Below are 19,616 nucleotides of genomic sequence, written 5' to 3'. Positions count from 1 at the left end.
TTTAGGAAGTTTACTCTGGTTTGTGAGGGAGCCTAAAAGATCAATTAAATCACTATCAGCAATGACCTTATCGTTGAATAACAGCCTATTATTGGCGTCATAATAATTACGTAATGCAAATTTCAAAGCTATATGAGTAATCAATTTTATTTTATCACTCGAAGTTTTAGCTGTTACAATTCCTGAACCTTTCATTGGTAATTGAGAGGTCTCAGTATCATTCATTTGGTAAGTTTTCTTTATTACTTCCATTGGATATTATTGTGTCTATCAATTGTATAGCAGCAGGAATAAGATAGTGTAGATATCCACCAGATTGTATCAGATGTTTTTTATGTCTCTTTTATTTTTGTCATGGATGAAATCAACTATTGCGCTTGTGTCTTCGTAACTTTGGTTTAACGTCATCAGGAAGAGGTAGATTCTGGTGTACAACATTCATAACGATCTCATGGATTGCTTTATATATTTTGAGTCCTGTTTGAATTGGTCTGCTAGAAAGTCCTGTCGTAGCTTTTTCCCTTTCAACTTCATGTAGAGGTGAATAATGGGTAAACAGTCGGATAATTCTTGTGAAATCATATTTCATAAATGATGATGTTATGTTTGGCTTCCTTTCGAACTATGTTGGTCTGAACTCGCAAATGATCTGGAGTTCTTGGTGTAAGATCAATCTTTAAATAGCTGAATGGTTGCTTAGTTGCATCTTCATACGCTTTTATCAGTCTTGCGCTCTTGGTTGGATATATTTGTCTAGCTAAGCAGTGTATTTGTGATTTGTCTCTAGGATTTTTCATCAGTACCAAGTATTGACAATTCAAGCTTATTCCGCGCATGTGTTTACCCTGGTGGAAAATGTTTTGTACTATGAATATAACACTTATGTGGAGATGATGACTACCTTTAGTAAATAAATTTAGAAGTCTATTATCTCCTCCTAGTTCATTCATAAGATCATCAACAACAATCAAATCATAATTACTAGGATCTTCAATCAAACCTTCGTGATATTCAATTATACTGTCGCTCTCACTATAGCTTTCCTGCATTTGCCCATGACACCATACAATCTTAGGATTTGACTTAAGTTTCGAAAATGTGAATCTATGATTATCAATTAAAGACTTAATTACAGTCTTCCCACTTGATGTTGGGCCTGCAACCATACACGTGAAAGGGTGAATAAAAGTAAAATGAGTTATTTTCTGAAACCATTTTATTTTAATTGAATAATTTTATAAATGAAAGTTGTTACATCAAAACTTTTTTGTTATTCTTTATATATATTATGAAAATTATTCATTGGTTTTTCGTTTGATGACGTTACCATCTCCAGACAGATTTTCTACCTTCCAGTCCTCCTTGAGTTCACATCTTAATTGCATCAAAACGTATCCAAGAAGGTTTTACCTGTCCAGTTGTGTGCATATCAGCATTTGTGTCATCTTGATCGAATCCACAAGATAATGTTTTATCTTCTGCATCGCAATATATTAGGATAGTGTTACCTGTAGCAATTAATAGGCGTTTCAACTCCCAACATGCCCGGAACTTGGCTAAATAAGCAGTGAGAATATCATTGAATTCGATCTTTTTAAGATCCTTGTTAGCAGCGAGATAAGCAATGATTGAGTTGTACCATTTTTCGTCAATTTTGAACCTGAACGAGGTATCAGTTAAGGTGAATCTTGTGTAGTCACCTGACTTTGAGTTTATTTTAACAAATGGGGTTGGCTTTCTGATGTATTTTTCAGAAGCTTCACCATTAGTTTTTGAGACAGGTACTGAAAATTTTGAGAAATCCATTTCGATGATGTAGTTTTTTTGTTTGTTGTTTTTTCTAGAAAAAATTGATGTTATCAGTTGGAGAGTTAGACTGAAAATAAAAATACTGTGACAAGACTCTTCTTTTATACCACTTGATGGAAATAATTTCAAACATGCGCAAAAATAGATGTAAAACCAGTTTTCTTTAGCAATGAAAACGCCCTTTTCAATCTTTAGTTGTGCTTTCTTATACTTTTTCAACGCCTCTTTTTCCCTCTCATCTGCCTTTTGTGAAACAAAGACACGCCTCATTATACATGTTAAACCTATCTAAATACATGCATATGAATCCTAATTTGACCTTTTATCTTGCTTTTTCAGACAGATTATAGTCTTTCTATAAATAAAAGTTTAACGCAAATAATAATTTTTATTCTTTTTTATTTAGAGTTTTTAAAAAATCAATCTACATAGCCAAAAGGGCGTGTATCATTACCAATTATTCGTCTTTTTTCGGAGACTGCCCTGTAGATTTTCTCAAAATTCCGTGTTTCAACTGTATGTGTAAACTTGTCTGATACGATGTTACTTTGTGTTATGTTAACTCTTTGTTGGTCACCTCCTATGTAAGAATGCGCCATTTCAAGAAGTTTCTGTGTAGTTATGATGTCTAATGCCTTGGATGTGAGTCGTATCCCTTTTACTTTTATTATACTTTTAGTATCTTCTTGAGAGTTTATGACTTGGTATGCATAGTTTTTTGGGCCTAATGAAACAAAAAGATTACATTTCCAGCCAGGTTCAATCTCATCTGTCAATTGACCAAGATAGTCTCCGCATTGAATTTTCGGATCACCAGTTTTCTCTACAAACACAACTGAATCGGTGTCAAAATAGAGAACTCTACCTTGTCGATGTGACTCGATACGTTGTATCAAACGAAAAAGCTCTCTACGTGCGTATGCTGTGACAAAACTAGCGACTGCAATATTAGTCTTTCCAGGCGAAATTTTCTCCTTAGCTGACTCAATAAAACGATGTTGCAGCATAATAACTTCTTCAGAAGGTTCATGCATACCCAGAATCTCATTTTGCTCATCAGAAACGATACCCCATAGATCAGCGTAGTTTCTTACAAAGCTTGTTTTCGGTAAATTTGCAGTTTGCGCTAGTTTACCCCAAAAACTGTTCAACATAAGCTTTGCGATGCTTCGCCTTCCAGGATTCTTCTCGATAGAATTTGGATCCAACTCAACACCTTCAGCTGCTTTGTAGTCATTGATGTATTTTTGTTTATCGAATTCATTGGTAACCCATGAAGGCCAATCACTAGACTCTTGTTTTATTTTGAGCCACATTTTTACATACTCTGAAAAAAGTGTACCTGAATGTGGAGTCTTCCGATAATTGAGAACTTGATAGATCTTCATGATTTTATAGCCATATTTAACAGCTTCTTGGAGTTCGATGCTAGTCCAAGTGCTTGTCATAACTCTCTCCTCAGGTGAATGTGTGCATGATGTTTGAATGTTTTCGACTGCACACTTCATACACAAGGGAAATAATAACTTCTTGGATATTCTCATCGGCAGGACCCCAATGTTTAGCTTGGTAGGTGGAAGTACTTTACATTTGATGAATCCAAAGTAACTCCCGATATCTCGAAAATCTTCTTGGATGAGGAAAGGATGTCCGAGTGGATAGTCATATTCACGCAAGACGAATGGATATAATGATGTGAAATCTAAATATCTGATTACTTCATCTGAACTGCATTGATGAAAGAACTTGATGTTATTTGTTCTACCCCCATAAAAGCTTTCGCGGATATTTATTGACCCTACTTGTTTTATCTGATTGTAGTATGAGATACGAGAGCTGGTATATCTTTCTCTCTCATCAAACTCGTGTTCCCAGATCTCATGAAGAAGATAACCTCTATGCTGATAATATTCTTTTTTGAGCAAGACTCTTTGGTATAATGATTCAACCGTTAGTTCTTCGTCATTCATTGTAACTATCGTTGACCTATCCGGGTAGCATGCAGGACATCCATGGTAATAACATCCCCAAAATTCAAATACAGTATTATTACTTGGAATAAATCCGTCTGCGTAAAAAGGTCCAAGCCTCCATTCTCTTCTGATTTTTGTTCGAAGATCTTTTTGCATTAAATCTAACCACGCAGCGCCTTTAGTCGACTGTTTTCTCTCAGCATATCCTGAAAGAGGAGTGACTCCAAGGGTAAATGCTGGAAGCATGCGAGCTCTAAAGACCTCCATCGCTACTGAAGCTAACGTGAAACTTCTAGTTATTGGGTTAAGTCCAGTGATCGATTTAAACAAGTCAATGAAACGCATAATTGCTGTTTGAAGTATGAGGACATCTGATCTGCAGTATTCAATAATCTCAGTCTTAAAATTGAATACTGGGTCAGTCTTTATAGTCTCATAATACCATTTTTCAAGTTCAGCCTTCTGCGTCGGTTTGAGGAGAGTGGGTCATAAAAATCGATAGCTGGAAACACTCCAACATAATGCTGATTTTCTGGTGTGTTGAACTTATGTGGAAAATATCCCTTCTTCATTTCTTTGATGTTAAAGGATTTGCAGAGGGATGAAAGAGGCTGCATAAACAAACTCAAAGAGTCAATGAACTTTATATTCTCCATCTGTGAGTAAAGAATTTTTGACCCAGACATGATGACATTTGGGACTAGTAAAAATTTCCTTTTGAAAAAGTCTTGCATAATGAAATGACCATCATATCCTCTTTGATTATGTGCAATAACCTTTATCTGGATGGCGGTTCTTGAGTCATCTTCAGCTGCAGTTCGAGGAAGCATCTTATCATAGAGATAATTACAAAATTGTTCGACACACTCTGTTCCATACCATACATGTTCTTCATCACCACACATTTCACAATCTCTAAGGTTCCTTACTAAAGTTTTTTCATCAGTACATGATGTGCACATTGTCCTGCTTATCAACAAATTTGGCTGATGTGTCAGGATATTTGTATTGTCTGTCTTGGTGATCTGCATTGATTCTATGTCATAACAAATTAATATCCATGGTTTTACGTCATCGTCGATGAGATGTTCGAGGTTTGCTGGTTTGACATGACAGTAGTGTGGGCTTGCACGGTAGCCTACATCACAGAAATTGCAAGTATAAACATCACAAACATGATCACCTGCTGTTGTGTCATATTGAACCCAGCAGGTAAAACATTTTCTAATGCGACCACAAACACCATTCTGTTTATGCTGATCAAAGCAGTGTTGAGAATTCAAATCAACATTACACTCACTGCAAGTAATTCTTTGGATGAATACACATGCCTTAACTGAACGACATTTTTTACATGATCCTTTACAATAATGTGTATCTTTGCTGGTTTTAGCCCAACAATTGAAACAAAAATAGTCACAGTCCATGTACCCAGTTATTGATGTGATGAGGTTGAAGTGTGGTGGTTCGCTGTATTCTAAAACAATTTTATGTTCAACATCAGTGCCGGAAAACAGTTTCAATTGTGTCTTTGATCAATAACGACAATTTGATAAGATGGTAGTAAGCTTTGAATCTCGGAAATTTTCTGTATGTCCAATGGTGAACTAACATCTACTTGCATGTTCATGAATAAATTTGCGGCTAGAGCAACTTGTTTATTTTTAGATCGTCTTAAGCTATCCCAGAATTGTTTATTGTCTTTACATATAACTTCATCGACGTAAGCTTTCCCAGCAGCAATAGCCATGTATCCACACTTGTAGTCATCATTTGTAATCAAGAAAACACTTCTCTTTTGTGCTCTCTCAGCGCCTGATAAGAGTTTCGAAACCCTTGCCCTTGCTCCTCCTGAAATGGACTTGACTATTTGAACTTTTATTTCAAAACTCCATCATCTAGGAAATTTCCTGCTGATTGTGCTAGTATAGGCTCTATCAAGAAACTCCTGTGGATTGAAGTTTTTCTTGAGGAATGAGACATAAAGTTCACGGTTTTCTTGCGGATTACGAAATGTTATAAAGATCCTGTCATTTGAATTGGCATCTTCTATCAGTTTGGAAACAAATCTTTCATAGGCTGTATCTATTGCGTGCGATAAGCGCGAAATATCAACACCGGACGAGCAGTTGTTGTTGAGCCTAGCGCGAAGAAGTTTGGTCATTGAATGGAAGTTCGCATTTGTTCTCCATGGCTGTTCATCTACAATCTCAAACTCTATTTCTCTTTCCCTTGGTCTTGAATGAAGAATAGAATCATCACCTTGACCACCTCCCTGTTGAGAAAAATCTTGTTTAGATCTGGAAGTCTTGAGTGTTGAAGAGAAAGACGAAGACTGTGAAGAGTTAAGTTGAACATGTATCAAGTTGAACATGAGCTTGAACAGAAAGACGAAGACTGTGAAGAGTTGCAAGTTGAATATGAGCTTGAAGAAAGACGAAGACTGTGAAGAGTTGCAAGTTGAACATGTATCGCAAGTTGAACATGAGCTTGAAGAGAAAGACGAAGACTGTGAAGAGTTGCAAGTTGAACATGTATCGCAAGTTGAACATGAGCTTGAAGAGAAAGACGAAGACTGTGAAGAGTTGTGTTGAACATGTATCGCAAGTTGAACATGAGCTTGAAGAGAAAGACGAAGACTGTGAAGAGTTGCAAGTTGAACATGTATCAAGTTGAACATGAGCTTGAAGAGAAAGACGAAGACTGTGAAGAGGTGTTGAACATGTATCGCAAGTTGAACATGAGCTTGAAGAGAAAGACGAAGACTGTGAAGAGTTGCAAGTTGAACATGAGCTTGAAGTAGAAGACGATGAAGAGCGATGAGTTGATTGCGCTATATCTTGAGATGAGTGACCGACATCATATTGTTCATTGGAAGCACAAGAGTGTACAAGAGATGTAGAACCAGAACTGCTAGAATGGTTATCAGTATAATAAATAGCATCCGGTTGCTTCTGAATTGATTGAGAAAGGATTTGTCCTGTCGCTATTTCATTAATCACACCAGTAGCTGATAAATCTAACATACTAACCTCCTCTGCTTCTGTTTCACCTTCTATCCCTAAGTTGATACATATGTCATCATCGTCTTGATTTTCCATATACATATCTAGTTCTTCTTCATCGTTTTTAACATAGTAGTTTTTACATATCTCGTCGTCTTCATCACATTCCATACAAGCATCAAGTCCATGGTTTATCGAATCAGCGCAATTTTGGTTATCTGGAATCACAAATCTTCTGCAGATTTCATCGTATTCTTGCTCCATTTCCTCATTTAGAATTTGGAAGGCTCGTGTTAAGTCCATGTTAACTGGTGATAAAGAAAAGTGTTAATATTAGGAAAAAAAAAACTAACATGTAAAATCCCCCATAGACAATACATGTAAAATTCCCCATAGAGAATACATGCAAAATTCCCCATAGAGAATACATGCAAAATTCCCCATAGAGAATACATGGTAAATTTCTAAGTTAAAAACTAAGTCGCTTGAAAAAAAAGTTTCATTATAACTTTGCTAGCCTATATTAATCAGCGCAGTGAGTTGGACTTGCAGCCGAAAATTTTTTGAGATTGAAAAAAAGGCGGGAAAATTAAACCCATAGAACCTTAATGGTAACTTAGATAGAGAAAAATAAGAAAAAGAAAAGGGGGTGGAGACTTTTTTTACCTTTTGAATGTTGGTGTGGTTGCTATGGTTACGGGTTACTATGGTTACTGTTGTGTTGATTGTTAATTGTTAATTGTTAATTGTTGATTGTTGTGTTGATTGTTAATTGTTGATTCTGTTGATTGTTGATTGTTGATTGTTGTTAATTGTTGTTGATTGTTAATTGTTGTGATTGTGTTGATTGTGTTGATTGTGTTGATTGTGTTGATTGTTGATTCTGTTGATTGTTGATTGTTGTTGATTGTTAATTGTTGTGATTGTGTTGATTGTGTTGATTGTGTTGATTGTTGATTGTTGATTGTTAATTGTTGTTGATTGTTGATTGTTGTTGATTGTTAATTGTTGTTGATTGTTAATTGTTGTGATTGTTGTTGATTGTTAATTGTTGTTGATTGTTAATTGTTGTTGATTGTTAATTGTTGTTGATTGTTAATTGTTGTTGATTGTTAATTGTTGATTGTTGATTGTTGTTGATTCTGTTGATTCTGTTGATTGTTAATTGTTGTGATTGTTTTGAATGTTGAAAGTAAACTGAATATACTATAGTAAATAGCATGCAGTAAATGCTGAATGATGATAAAGATGATTGTTTCTATGACTTCAGTACATTTCAATAGAAAAAGATTAACTCCCATTCACTTTCATTGCTTTCAATACATTTCACTGCTTTTCAATAGATTAGGTTTAAAAAAGATTAACTCTGAAAAGATTAATTTCGAGAAGATTAACTTTCTTAAAAAGATTATTTTTAAAAAGTTTATCTCTTCCAATTTTCTCTTTTTTCATTCTTCTAGTAAAGAGATTAACTTAAAACAGATTATAAGATGAAGATGATACTTCAGCTTCCACTGTACTAACAAGTGAGAGAGAGTCTTTTTGCTTTACTATGGGAGGGAGATAGGAAAGGGAGCTCTACGAGTGAGATGGAAGACAAGAGGTGGTTTAAGGTGAGCATTTCTGAGTATAAAACCCAATCTTGAACAGTAAAGATTGTCAGTATTCATCTATCTCTTGCTCTTGCTCTTGCTCTTACTCTTACTCTCACTCTCTTACTCTTACTCTTACTCTCTTACTCTTACTCTCTTATACTCTCTCGCTCTCAATATGTCTTCTCTACCTCCATCACCTCCAATCTTGCTTCCTCATCATGTCTTCGGCTACCTGCCGACCTCTTTGGCCCGATAGCTCCTGCTGCCGCTCCAGTCTCTCCTTCACCACCACTAAGCCACCATTATGCTCCTTCGGTCGTGGCTCTTCGATCCCTCGACGCCACTAGAAGGGCAGCCCTTGCAGACCCATACAGTCTGCAAGGGTCTGTTCCCTTGGCCGAGGTGATCAACCTCCTCAACTCTCTTCGTGTCTCAATTGATGAGAATGGGGATCCAGCTGCAGCCTCATCTTATCTGGTGGAAGCACCGGATCAGATGATTGACTTTTATGGTCAGGATCCAACCTCAGCAGCTGAACCTGAACCCGAACCTGAACCCGAACCTGAACCAGAACCAGCATCCACGACCACCATCACCATTGACTCGACCATCACTCTTGACTCGACCATCACCCTTGACTCGACCATGACCGACCCCAACTACTCCACCATCACCGATCCTCTGTCTCCATCACCCTTGACTCTATCTCCTCTTCCCTTGGCCCAATGTCATCCTTTCCTCCATCTCCACCCATGAGAGTGACTGGTCCACAGTCTGATCACTCAGAGATTGGGATCGAGTCATCTCCATCATCATCATTCACCGGCTTCACCTGTTCCCTCCACTCCTCCCCATCAAGAAAACCCCAACCCGAACTCTCCCTATCATCCCTCAAGTTATTCACTTCTCCCCTGTAAGAAGCGCGCACATATGACTCTTTCGAGCTCATTCAGTGTCCCAAGCGTCTTCAATTATAACTTCTTCCTTCAAATAAAAATTAAATTTGAAAATTAAAACTTTAATTGTCTTTTCTTTTTCTTTTTCGGGTTCTTAACTTACCTTAATTTGATTATAATCCTTTGGAACTTAATCACTTTTCTTTATTTTAACTTTTCCATTGGCTTAACAATCTTGCACTTTTCTTTTAAAACTTAGCCTTTAGCTTTTTTAAGCTTTTTTCCTTCATTAACATTTGGTATTCACCTATACTTTCATTCATCACCCCTAACAACATTAAGCTCCTCCCTTTTTAACGTTTAGACACATCTTACTACTAAGATAGAATTCTATTTAAGACAAAACCATTTTATCAAGAGAACGTCTCTTTAACTTATCACGTTCTCTTTCGTTACCAGGATTCGCCTTGGTGATTAATAACGAATTGGAAGGTTAAAAGATTTTGATTGCTGATTTTTTTCAACTAAATTAATGATAATTCCACGTAGATGGTTGTAAGGTACCAATAACATAGTTACTTATAAATTACCAAAAAACGGCTGGTTCAGCCTCAATTTGTACCTTAGTTTGAATCCATTCAGAACTCCTCACATTGGTATCAACCGTATGCTTTTTAAAATGTGAGAAATATCGTTCTTGGGTTTCAAAGGAATAGAAACGATAGTTATTAAGAATGAAAACTTATTTTATTTTACGAATTTTCGATAATAAATGGTCAGTAAATCTCTTGTGTCTTAATCTCTATGATACATCGTTATGGAACAAAGTACAAAGTAAGTTAGGTCACTTCAATCACCACGAGCACCATTACAATTGTTTAGCGAATAATCTAATAGACATAATTGAAAAGATTATTCTGTCCTAATTGGTGCTGTTTTGTCGACTGGTTTTTGGGGAGCGGGTCCTCTATCAGGTGACAATTGTCGCTTAGATCGCACTAGATATTCTACTCCACGACCAGAGATGAAGTGGGAATCACCAGCGGAAAAACTAACGAAACAGAACATGGCGATGAAAAGAGCTTTGAGAACCATGAAGTTCATGATGATGATTGATTAACCACAAATTAATAAATTGAATTCAATGTTTAATAGAATAGCTCGATTGTAATAACTGATACCCGATCAATTCGGATGGCTAGATGCATTCAAACAATTCAATTGGAACTTTCTCAAGTAAATTCACTCTTCTAAATGTATAAAATTGACCCAAAACTTATCCTTTTTTACATGATTGTATATCATTTTCTTTGAGGGTCCCAGAGTTTTAATTTAATCAGGTTTATTTTTTTAGAAGTTCAAACTCTTAACAAACAATTACTCTTTTCTATCCGAGTTTTTATCACCCAACATGTAAGTAAAACTTTAGAGGAACTTTATTATGCTAATTTTCATCGGATGATATTGTTAAAACCATAGAAACGTAAGTATTGGTACTCGTATTTCCTCGTCAATATTTATTCACAAGTTTACTTTGACATTAGTTTGTCAAATGAACCAATTGTAACCAGAAAAAACGTTACAATTTATAATTTTGACTCTTTGTTACTCTGAATGATTAATTTCCTCGTTCAAGATGTAAATTAAACAAATTGAAATGAATTTGTCTCTTGAACATATCACGTCCTTTTCGCCGGGATTCGCCTTGGCGATAAATAACGAATTGGATGGTTACGAGATTTTAATTGTTGATTTTTTTTCGGCCAACTTAAAGATAGTTTTGAATCAAGTGATCGTTTTTGTGGTAAGCCTTTAATTTTTCTTCGAGATTTGTAACACTTTGAACATGTAACACACGAATGAAAATGATAAACTAAAAATTTAGATACTTTTGGAATATGGATCAGAATTGAGAAACCAAACCAAGTACCGAGCACGGAACCAATTTGGACAAAAAGATCGATCCAAGTCATTTTCGGTGTATAAGCAATAATAATTGACGGTTCTTTGGTTTCGTCCATTACTAGTGTACTAAAATTTCCACTTATCGAGACTGGAGAACGACCTTGAGTAAATATTGTAGTTCGTGAGCAATCGGGTTGAGCATTAAGACGAAAACAATCATCGACAATTGAATTCATGAGTCGTCGATAAGTAACATTTCCAGACTTTGACCGATAACACTCAGTAGCGAATCGTGAATTCCATGTAGAGGATTGAAGAGACAACGGGTGTGGACATCCAGACGCAATTATAGACCTTTGGGTTAAACAACTGTCGATAATACTATCTCTCGAAGTGAAATTAGTTTGAATGTCAGAATAATCTCTACATGAAGTCTCATATGGTGGAGGGAGAAGTTTCAATTGGACAGTTTTTAAATGGTATCGAAAAGCTCTTGGATAATTTCCGACTATTTGAACATCCATTTTACATGATGGGCTGAAGGGAAGAGTTAAATGTTCAGTTGCTCCGATGAAAAGGAAATCGGTTGAAGCGAAAACAGATTGTCGAAGTCGAAGAAGAAACAACTCTTCTGGAATTGGATCTCTGTAGAAATCGTCAATACTTGTAAATATCGAACCATTTTGAGAGCAACTAAATACAAAACAGACGAAAAACTTTCGATAGTAGAGTTTGAGGTCACAAAGATCATGGAAATTTCTCTCGAAATTACTTCTTATATCCAAAGTACCAAAGATGACATCCGATGGGAAAAAACACTCAGTTACTTGACGAAGTGTCAGAAAACTACTAATCAAATAAGAAGCATCTTCTCCGGTCATTCGACTCAAAATTTCATCTTTTATCGGTCGTCCTAATATTTGATTTCTCGATAAACCAAGAGCACCGATCAACTGAGGGTATCGCTGAAAGAGAAGGGTGTAGTTGAGAAATGACAAGAAATCAGCACAAAGGAAAACGTCAGGAAGTTTCGTCTCTTCTGGGACAAAGAAATGAGCGATGGTCAAATAGTCAAAGTCAAAATAACGGATCATCACGTACGAAAATTGGACCAGAAAACCGAGAGCACAAAGAAATTGAAAAAAATCATAAAGAATCACAGCTAATCGATGAACACATTGATCTTCGGCCTTAGATTTAATCTTTTTACCCATTTTGAAACAATCAAGTTAACCAGAAAATCATGAAACAACAATGAACGATTAGAATCAGTGTGAACAATTTCACCAATGGCAATATTGATGATGGACCAAAATTTGATCTAATTGACATATTGGTAAAACTAAAGAAATCAAGTAATGAAAGGTTATACTAATAAGAAAACAGTTAATTAGATATAATTGTTGAAATGTCCATTCAAATTGCTGGTTGTTGATAAGTTCTCATGCAATTAAAAGCTCAATAACGATCAATATGAATGTTACTCATCATCGTGTTCGTGTGAAAAAGGTTCTAATCAAAGGTTGAAGACTGTAATAAATAAAACTCTGAATCGTTACTGAGTGAAAACCAGAATTGTTTCTGATAAGTTTGCTAATAACTATTAATATCTTATCAATGGTTGATAACGATTAAATATCATCTGGTTATAAATGATGGTTATACTTTTTCGTTGATTTACTCATCATTATGATTAGAATGAGAGAGATGAGTGCTTAGCTAGTCTTAGTCAAAGTACTTAATCAATAAATGATAATAAAATATCTCTTAACCAAAGGTACTTTTGTCATCACGTCTCACGGTCACCTTAAAGTTAACACTAAAAGTAATCAGCTGAATGAATTACAGTGTATTACAGTTAATCGGCTTGTGATTAGCTGAACAATAAATGAAAGAAAAAAACAATGTACAGATTAAAAGATAATCTCTTAATACTATTAATATAACAGTAATGCTGCTCAGTGTTAATCCTGTGGCTTTAGTGTCAAGTTGTGATTTTAATTGTAAGTTGTTTTTATTCAATCATTTTATGTTGATTGTTTGATTGTCCGAGACTTGATTGACAAAAGTGATTGACACCATGGTTCCAAAGGTTGACATAATCTCCGATGGATCGATCTTCAATATTACTCTTGCTGAGCTTAAAAACCTCATGCAAACTCGAGGACATGAAGCTTTTGACCGATTGAACGGGAAATTTGGCGGAATTCAAGGTCTATGTCGCGCTCTTGGAACAGCACCAAATGAAGGTGAGTATTTGGATCCATGTGTGTGTTCACTTTGATGGTTTTATTGAATTTCCTTTTCTCTCTCCTTTTAGGATTATCCGGATCTCCGTCTGATATTGAAAATAGAAAAAAAATATTCGGTGTCAATGAGATTCCCAAGAAACCACCGAAAACATTCATAAAATTAGTCTTTATTGCTGGAAAGGAACCAACTTTATTAATCTTATTAGTGGCAGCGATAATCTCATTAGGTCTTACAGTTTATACTCCTCAAGACCAATCTCAAGGTAAATCACTAGTTACAATCAACTAATCATCATTTAAACGATTGATTAACATGATTGATTTCAGGAACTCATTCTGATGAAGGAACAGCAAATTGGATTGAAGGAACCGCCATTTTAATCACTGTAGTTATTGTTGTTTTAATTACTGCTTTCAATGATTATTCTAAAGAGAAACAATTTAGAGGTAAGTGTATTGATTTGTAAATCACTTGATTAGATTATCTTTAATTACTTTATGATATTAATAATATTTTAGGTCTACGTGAACGTATTGATCAGGAAAGTAAAATATCAGTTCTTAGAGCTGGTGAAGTAAATCAAACTTTGATCAATCAAATTGTTGTTGGTGATGTGATACAATTAAAATATGGTAAGTAATTCAAACTATCCAATTAACTGAGTAATCAAATAGCTGATCTTTGAAATCATTTATCATCTAATTTTTTTTTCTAATTCAAAACAATTATCACAACTGTTAATATCTGATTGAGTTGCTGATTGTTAAATTAATCAAAAACAAATACTTGTTACCCTTTTGTTTAAAAGTACAATTAGTCTGATTAATTTAATCTAAAATGATTAACAATATAATAATGATACCTGAGATTAGTTAAAGTTGATCAACAAGTTAATTACTTTAGGAAACCTAATTACATGATGATTAACCTAAAAAAGTTAAAGAAGCTTCTTAATATTTGATCAACCATTGCAACAATAATCTAAATTACATTTGTTATTGTTGGGGATCGGATTGTTGCTCAATAGTGATCTTGTAAGTTAGTCTCTGGCCTAGTAGACTTATACAGCCACAGAAATTGATAATATTGAAAATCATTGGGTTTTCGATAAGATAATCAAGTTAATCGCAGTTTAATCATTCAATGAGCAAAATGAAATAATTTTTGTATGTGTAATGGCAAGGTGACTATGTTATAAGAAGGTGAGTTACCTTGACACATCAAAGTAATCAAGATACAAAGGAGAAATTAGCTGGTCACTTGCACGGTGCTAGCCAATTATTAGGTACAGTGTTTTCCATTTGAATTCACCTTCTTTTGCTTATGAAAAAACATGATTTGCAGAAGAATTAACATCCCTAGGTCAAAGATAACCTTTCATCTCGCAGTTAACATTTCTCATTTCTGAAAACGAGGTTTGGTCGAAATGACTTTCCTCGTTTTGTTTTAGAGCTCAGTTTATTAATTTTTTATAGTAAATTTCAGTTTTTATGCAAAAAATTTGAAATAATTATTGGAATTCAGTTCTTATGATTTAATTAATTAAGATTTATTAGAAAAACTGAAATTTACTGTAAAAAAATTAATTTTAACTTGAGCTCTACAAAGACAAAACGAGGAAAAGTCATTTCGACTGCAAACCTCGTTTTCCGAAATGAGAAACATGTTAACTCGAATGCGAAAGTTGAAAGGCTAATCTCTTAATCTCCCAAGGGATGTCAATTCTTTTGCAAATCATATTTTTTCAATAGCAAAAGAAGGTGAATTCAAATGGAAAACACTGTAAACAACTAAGTAATGGCCAAAATTTTTTCGAGCTTACATTTCGCTTGATTGTTAAAAAACTTTAGATTTTTGATTAATAAATTTAGTATAATTAGAGAGGTTAGATAATAAGCTTTAACATGATACATAAATAATAATTTTATGATGATTAGTTTAATTACAATGAAATTATATCTAAAGTAATAGAATTTTTGTTTTTCGATCTTTTTTATTCGGAGGTCATTTTTTCGATGAATATTGAACTTTTGAAGATTAAAATTAAAACAAAATATTCAATTATTCATTGGATATCTGAGCTACTATTGGATAAATTTGAACAATTAAAACGATCAAGTTCAAATTTTATTTAAATTTAATCAAAAAATCATTTACCATTGAAGAGACATTGTCTATCGAGATTTTTACATGAAAATTGATTCTAAATCAAGAACTTCATGAAAATCAACTCTTTATGGAAAATCTTTATGAAGATGAAGGATAAGGAAGATGAGAGAGATTTAGTTCACCAAATACAAAATTGTTGATCGTATGTAAATATTATAATAATACATTGGACATGTATAACATTGGAAAGTCAATGAAACCTCATAAATCAATGTTACACTTTTTGTATGTTTTGTCATTTGAGTAAACAATTAATTTCTGATTAATTTATAAATTTGTATAATAATAATTACTCACTAGTAATGATAATCACAGTGATTATAATTAAAACATTGATAATAATTAACTTGATATCCAAACAGTTAAATTGAAATACTGAAATTGGAATTGATTGTTTCTTTTTATAACAATTAAGACATTTTATCAATTTACTAATGTAATTAACACGATTAGATTTGATTGTTACTTAATTGTTGCCCCACTATTAATATTTATCTTTGTCCCAATTACTATTTTTGATTTAAATTCAAGAATGACAATTTATAAGTAATCAAATAATTTCAATTTCTTCAGGTGATCTTATCCCTGCTGATGGTATTGTTATACAAAGTAATGATCTGAAAATCGACGAGAGTTCAATCACTGGGGAATCTGATCATGTAATTAAAAGTCCAGAGACCGACCCTTTCTTATTATCGGGAACTCATGTTATGGAAGGAAGCGGGAAAATGGTTGTAACTGCGGTGGGGATCAATTCCCAAACTGGTATAATCATGAGTCTACTGGGAGCAGCAAAAAAAGATAAAAAATTAATCAAAAAACAGAATGAAGGTAACAATATATATGAATTAATAATAGAGCCTAAATTAAAATATACCAATCATGGTTAATTTTAGAATCAAATGAAGCGCCTGCCGATCACGTAAATGATGAAGAAAATGAAATGGCCGAAGAAAAAAGTTCAAATAAGTCAATATTACAAGCGAAAATCACTCGTTTGGCCATTCAGATCACTTACATCGGTAAGTTGATCTTAGAAGATGAAATGTTTTCTAATTAACTTACTCTTAATTAAGGCTCTGCGATGGCTACGGTAACGGTGATTATCTTAATTGTCCGATATTGTATCAGTGAGTTTGCAATCGGTAACAGGAGTTGGTCATTTGCAACAGATTTATATATGTCAAGTTTGTTATGGTCGGAATAACGGTCTTAGTTGCTGTCCCAGAAGGTTTACCCTTAGCGGTCACTTTAGCGCTAGCCTATTCTGTTAAGGTAATACTAACAAAGATCATTTTTCAACTTTTTTATCTGATATTTAATTTGATTTCTGCTTAGAAAATGATGTTTGTAAATAATTTAGTGCGACATTTGGATGCCTGTGAGACTATGGGAAATGCGACGACAATTTGTTCAGATAAAACTGGAACTTTAACAACGAACCGGATGACGGTGGTCACCGCTTTTATCTGTGAAAAACTTTGGCATCAAATACCTCGAATTGAAGAACTGCCTCATGAAGTCGGTAAACTAATAGTCGAAAGTATATCAGTCAATTCAGGTTACACTTCGAAAATCTTGGTAAAATAGGACCAGAATTGCGTTGAGTTTTCGATCATTTTATTTGAACTTTTCTTCTTTTCTCCTCAAAGCCTCCTGAAAAACCTGGAGCATTAGCACGTCAGGTCGGGAATAAGACCGAATGTGGACTACTTGGTTTAGTTCTCAATCTTGGTGCTGATTATCAGGATATTCGAAATCAAATTCCAGAAGAATCTTTGTACAAAGTTTACACTTTTAATTCTAAACGAAAATCAATGAGCACAGTAATTAAAACCGAACGAGGTTTTCGAGTTCATGTCAAAGGTGCAAGTGAAATCATAACAGAAGATGTGATTACATTTTCGATAGCTCAGGCTCAATCAGAACTTTTCTCAGTCGGAAAAGTCTCGTTTCATTGTCGATATTATCGAGCCGGCAATGGCCTGCGAACCATAACAGTCGCTTACAAAGACTACGTGTATGGGAAGGCAAAAGGAGACAACGAAATTGAAATAACCAAGGAACCAGATTGGGACAGTGAAGAAACTATACTTTCAGGCTTAACGATGATCTGTATGACTGGACTCGAAGATCCTATTCGAGATGAAGTTCCATCTGCAATCAGAAACTGTAAAAAGGCCGGAATTGTAGTTCGCATGGTAACAGGAGATAATCCCAACACAGCGCGTTCGATAGCGACTAAATGTGGCATAATAACACCGAATGAAAATTTCCTCGTTCTCGATGGTAAAAAATTTAACTCTCTTATTCGTGATTCGAGCGGTAAAGTTGACCAAAAGCTATTTGACACTGTTTGGCCTAATTTACGAGTTCTCGCAAGATCAAGTCCGTCAGATAAATACATTTTGGTTAAACATATGATTGAATCAAAATTACATAATACTACTCGTCAAATAGTTGCGGTCACAGGTGATGGTACAAATGACGGACCCGCGTTGAAAAAAGCGGACGTCGGTTTTGCTATGGGAATATCGGGAACTGATGTTGCTAAAGAAGCCTCTGATATTATTTTGACTGACGATAATTTCACCTCAATCGTTGCCGCTGTTTTTGTAAATGTATTCAGTTTATTTAATTCAATTGACCATTAATATAATCGCCTGTTTAGTTGCGTTCATTGGCGCTTGTGCTGAAGTAACAAATTTTCATGAATTTAACTCAAATCTTGATATGACATTTTCCTTTCCTTTATCAGTTCTCCTCTTCAAGCCGTTCAAATGCTCTGGATCAATCTGGCAATGGACACTTTCGCAGGTCTTGCACTGGCTGAACAACCAACACCAGAACTGCTACTTGAAACCCTATGGTCGTAATAAACCAATCATATCCCGACGAATGGCTCGAAACATTCTAGGACAAGCTCTTTATCAAACTTTCATAATTTTGTCTCTGTTATTTTATGGTAAAAATGCTCATTTTTCGTATCAATTTCCAATAGATTTGCTATTGATTTCTTTTGAATTTGGAAGAAATTACCAAATGATTACCGTTGAATTATCTTTGTCCTGTGCCAATTCTGAAGTAATTTGTTCTTTTCGTTTGTTTTAGGTCCAACTTTTTTCGATATCGACTCGGGGATGCGTTTGCCATTGAACTCACCACCAACTCAGCATTATACTATTATTTTTAACGTATTGGTTTTAATGTCCCTCAGCAACGAGATTAATGCTCGAAAAATTAATGACGAAAGAAACGTTTTTGAATCTATTTTATCAAACAAAATTTACATATCAGTTATAATCGGAACTTTCATTACTCAGGTAAATATTAATATACTGGAATCTTAATCTTCCAGACTTTCCTTAATAGCAAATGATTCAATGGTTAATCTAACAAAGAGATCTTTGTTTGAGTTGGATTGTATTGAAGATTAATCATCTCTTTTTTTCAGATCTTGATCATCAACTTTGGTGGTATCGCATTTAAAGTGGTACCTTTAACGCTTGACCAATGGATTTGGTCAATATTTTTTGGACTATCAGCCTTAATTTGGCATCAAATTTTAATAACGATCCCGAAAAACACACTCTCGAAAAAGTTTACTGTTGGTTCAACGCCTCCTCAAATAGACCTGCTTAAGTATCAATCAGATTATTCCAAAGGTAATGGTCCATCAGGAAAAATCCTTTGGATTAGAGGATATTCAAGAATCAGAACTCAGGTAAAAGCAAATGATATCATTGAAATAAGAAGATTCAATTTTAATTTCGACTATTTTCTAATCATAGATTCGAGTTGTTCAAGCTTTTCGTGAAACTGTTGGTTCGAGGACATGATGCATTTTATATGGACAAAAAATCCTACCTTTACACTCTTAATTTAGTCTCATTTTAATTAAAAAATGAACTAATATAAACCAGAAAAATGGATTAATCAACCATTATTTGCATTAAAAATACCGATATATCAATAAAAATCGATCTAAATAGTAACTATTAATACTAATAA

At 34.5% G+C, this 19,616-nt stretch overlaps 1 protein-coding gene and 1 pseudogene across 1 annotated transcript; one reads left to right on the top strand and one right to left on the bottom strand.

Moving 5' to 3' along the window:
• Positions 1 to 2,228: 2,228 nt before the first annotated feature.
• On the bottom strand, positions 2,229 to 5,532 carry LOC128391219 (uncharacterized). Its single transcript, XM_053351068.1, has 3 exons — positions 5,395 to 5,532; positions 4,853 to 5,038; positions 2,229 to 4,244 (listed from the first exon to the last, which is right to left on the bottom strand). The coding sequence occupies exons 1-3, from the start codon at positions 5,530 to 5,532 to the stop codon at positions 2,229 to 2,231; spliced, it is 2,340 nt and encodes a 779-aa protein (XP_053207043.1).
• Positions 5,533 to 12,989: 7,457 nt separating this feature from the next.
• LOC128391259 (plasma membrane calcium-transporting ATPase 1-like) lies at positions 12,990 to 19,603 on the top strand (annotated as a pseudogene).
• The last annotated feature ends 13 nt before the right edge of the window (positions 19,604 to 19,616 follow it).

This window comes from Panonychus citri, unplaced genomic scaffold (genome assembly GCF_014898815.1).
Source record: "Panonychus citri isolate SS breed McGregor unplaced genomic scaffold, ASM1489881v1 Contig00134, whole genome shotgun sequence".
Lineage (NCBI taxonomy): Eukaryota > Metazoa > Arthropoda > Arachnida > Trombidiformes > Tetranychidae > Panonychus > Panonychus citri.
Note: the sequence above shows the minus strand (reverse complement) of the source record. Positions and strands in the feature narration are given on the sequence as shown.

Bases quoted from the DNA above. Each gene is read 5' to 3' on its own strand.
- LOC128391219 (XM_053351068.1), bottom strand. From the start codon at position 5,532: ATGGCTATTGCTGCTGGGAAAGCTTACGTCGATGAAGTTATATGTAAA. The intron at 5,039-5,394 runs GTTAGTTCACCA...TGCTTTGATCAG, and splicing joins TCATGAACATGCAAGTAGAT to CATAAACAGAATGGTGTTTG. The intron at 4,245-4,852 runs GTAAAACCATGG...AAACCGACGCAG, and splicing joins AACATCTCATCGACGATGAC to AAGGCTGAACTTGAAAAATG.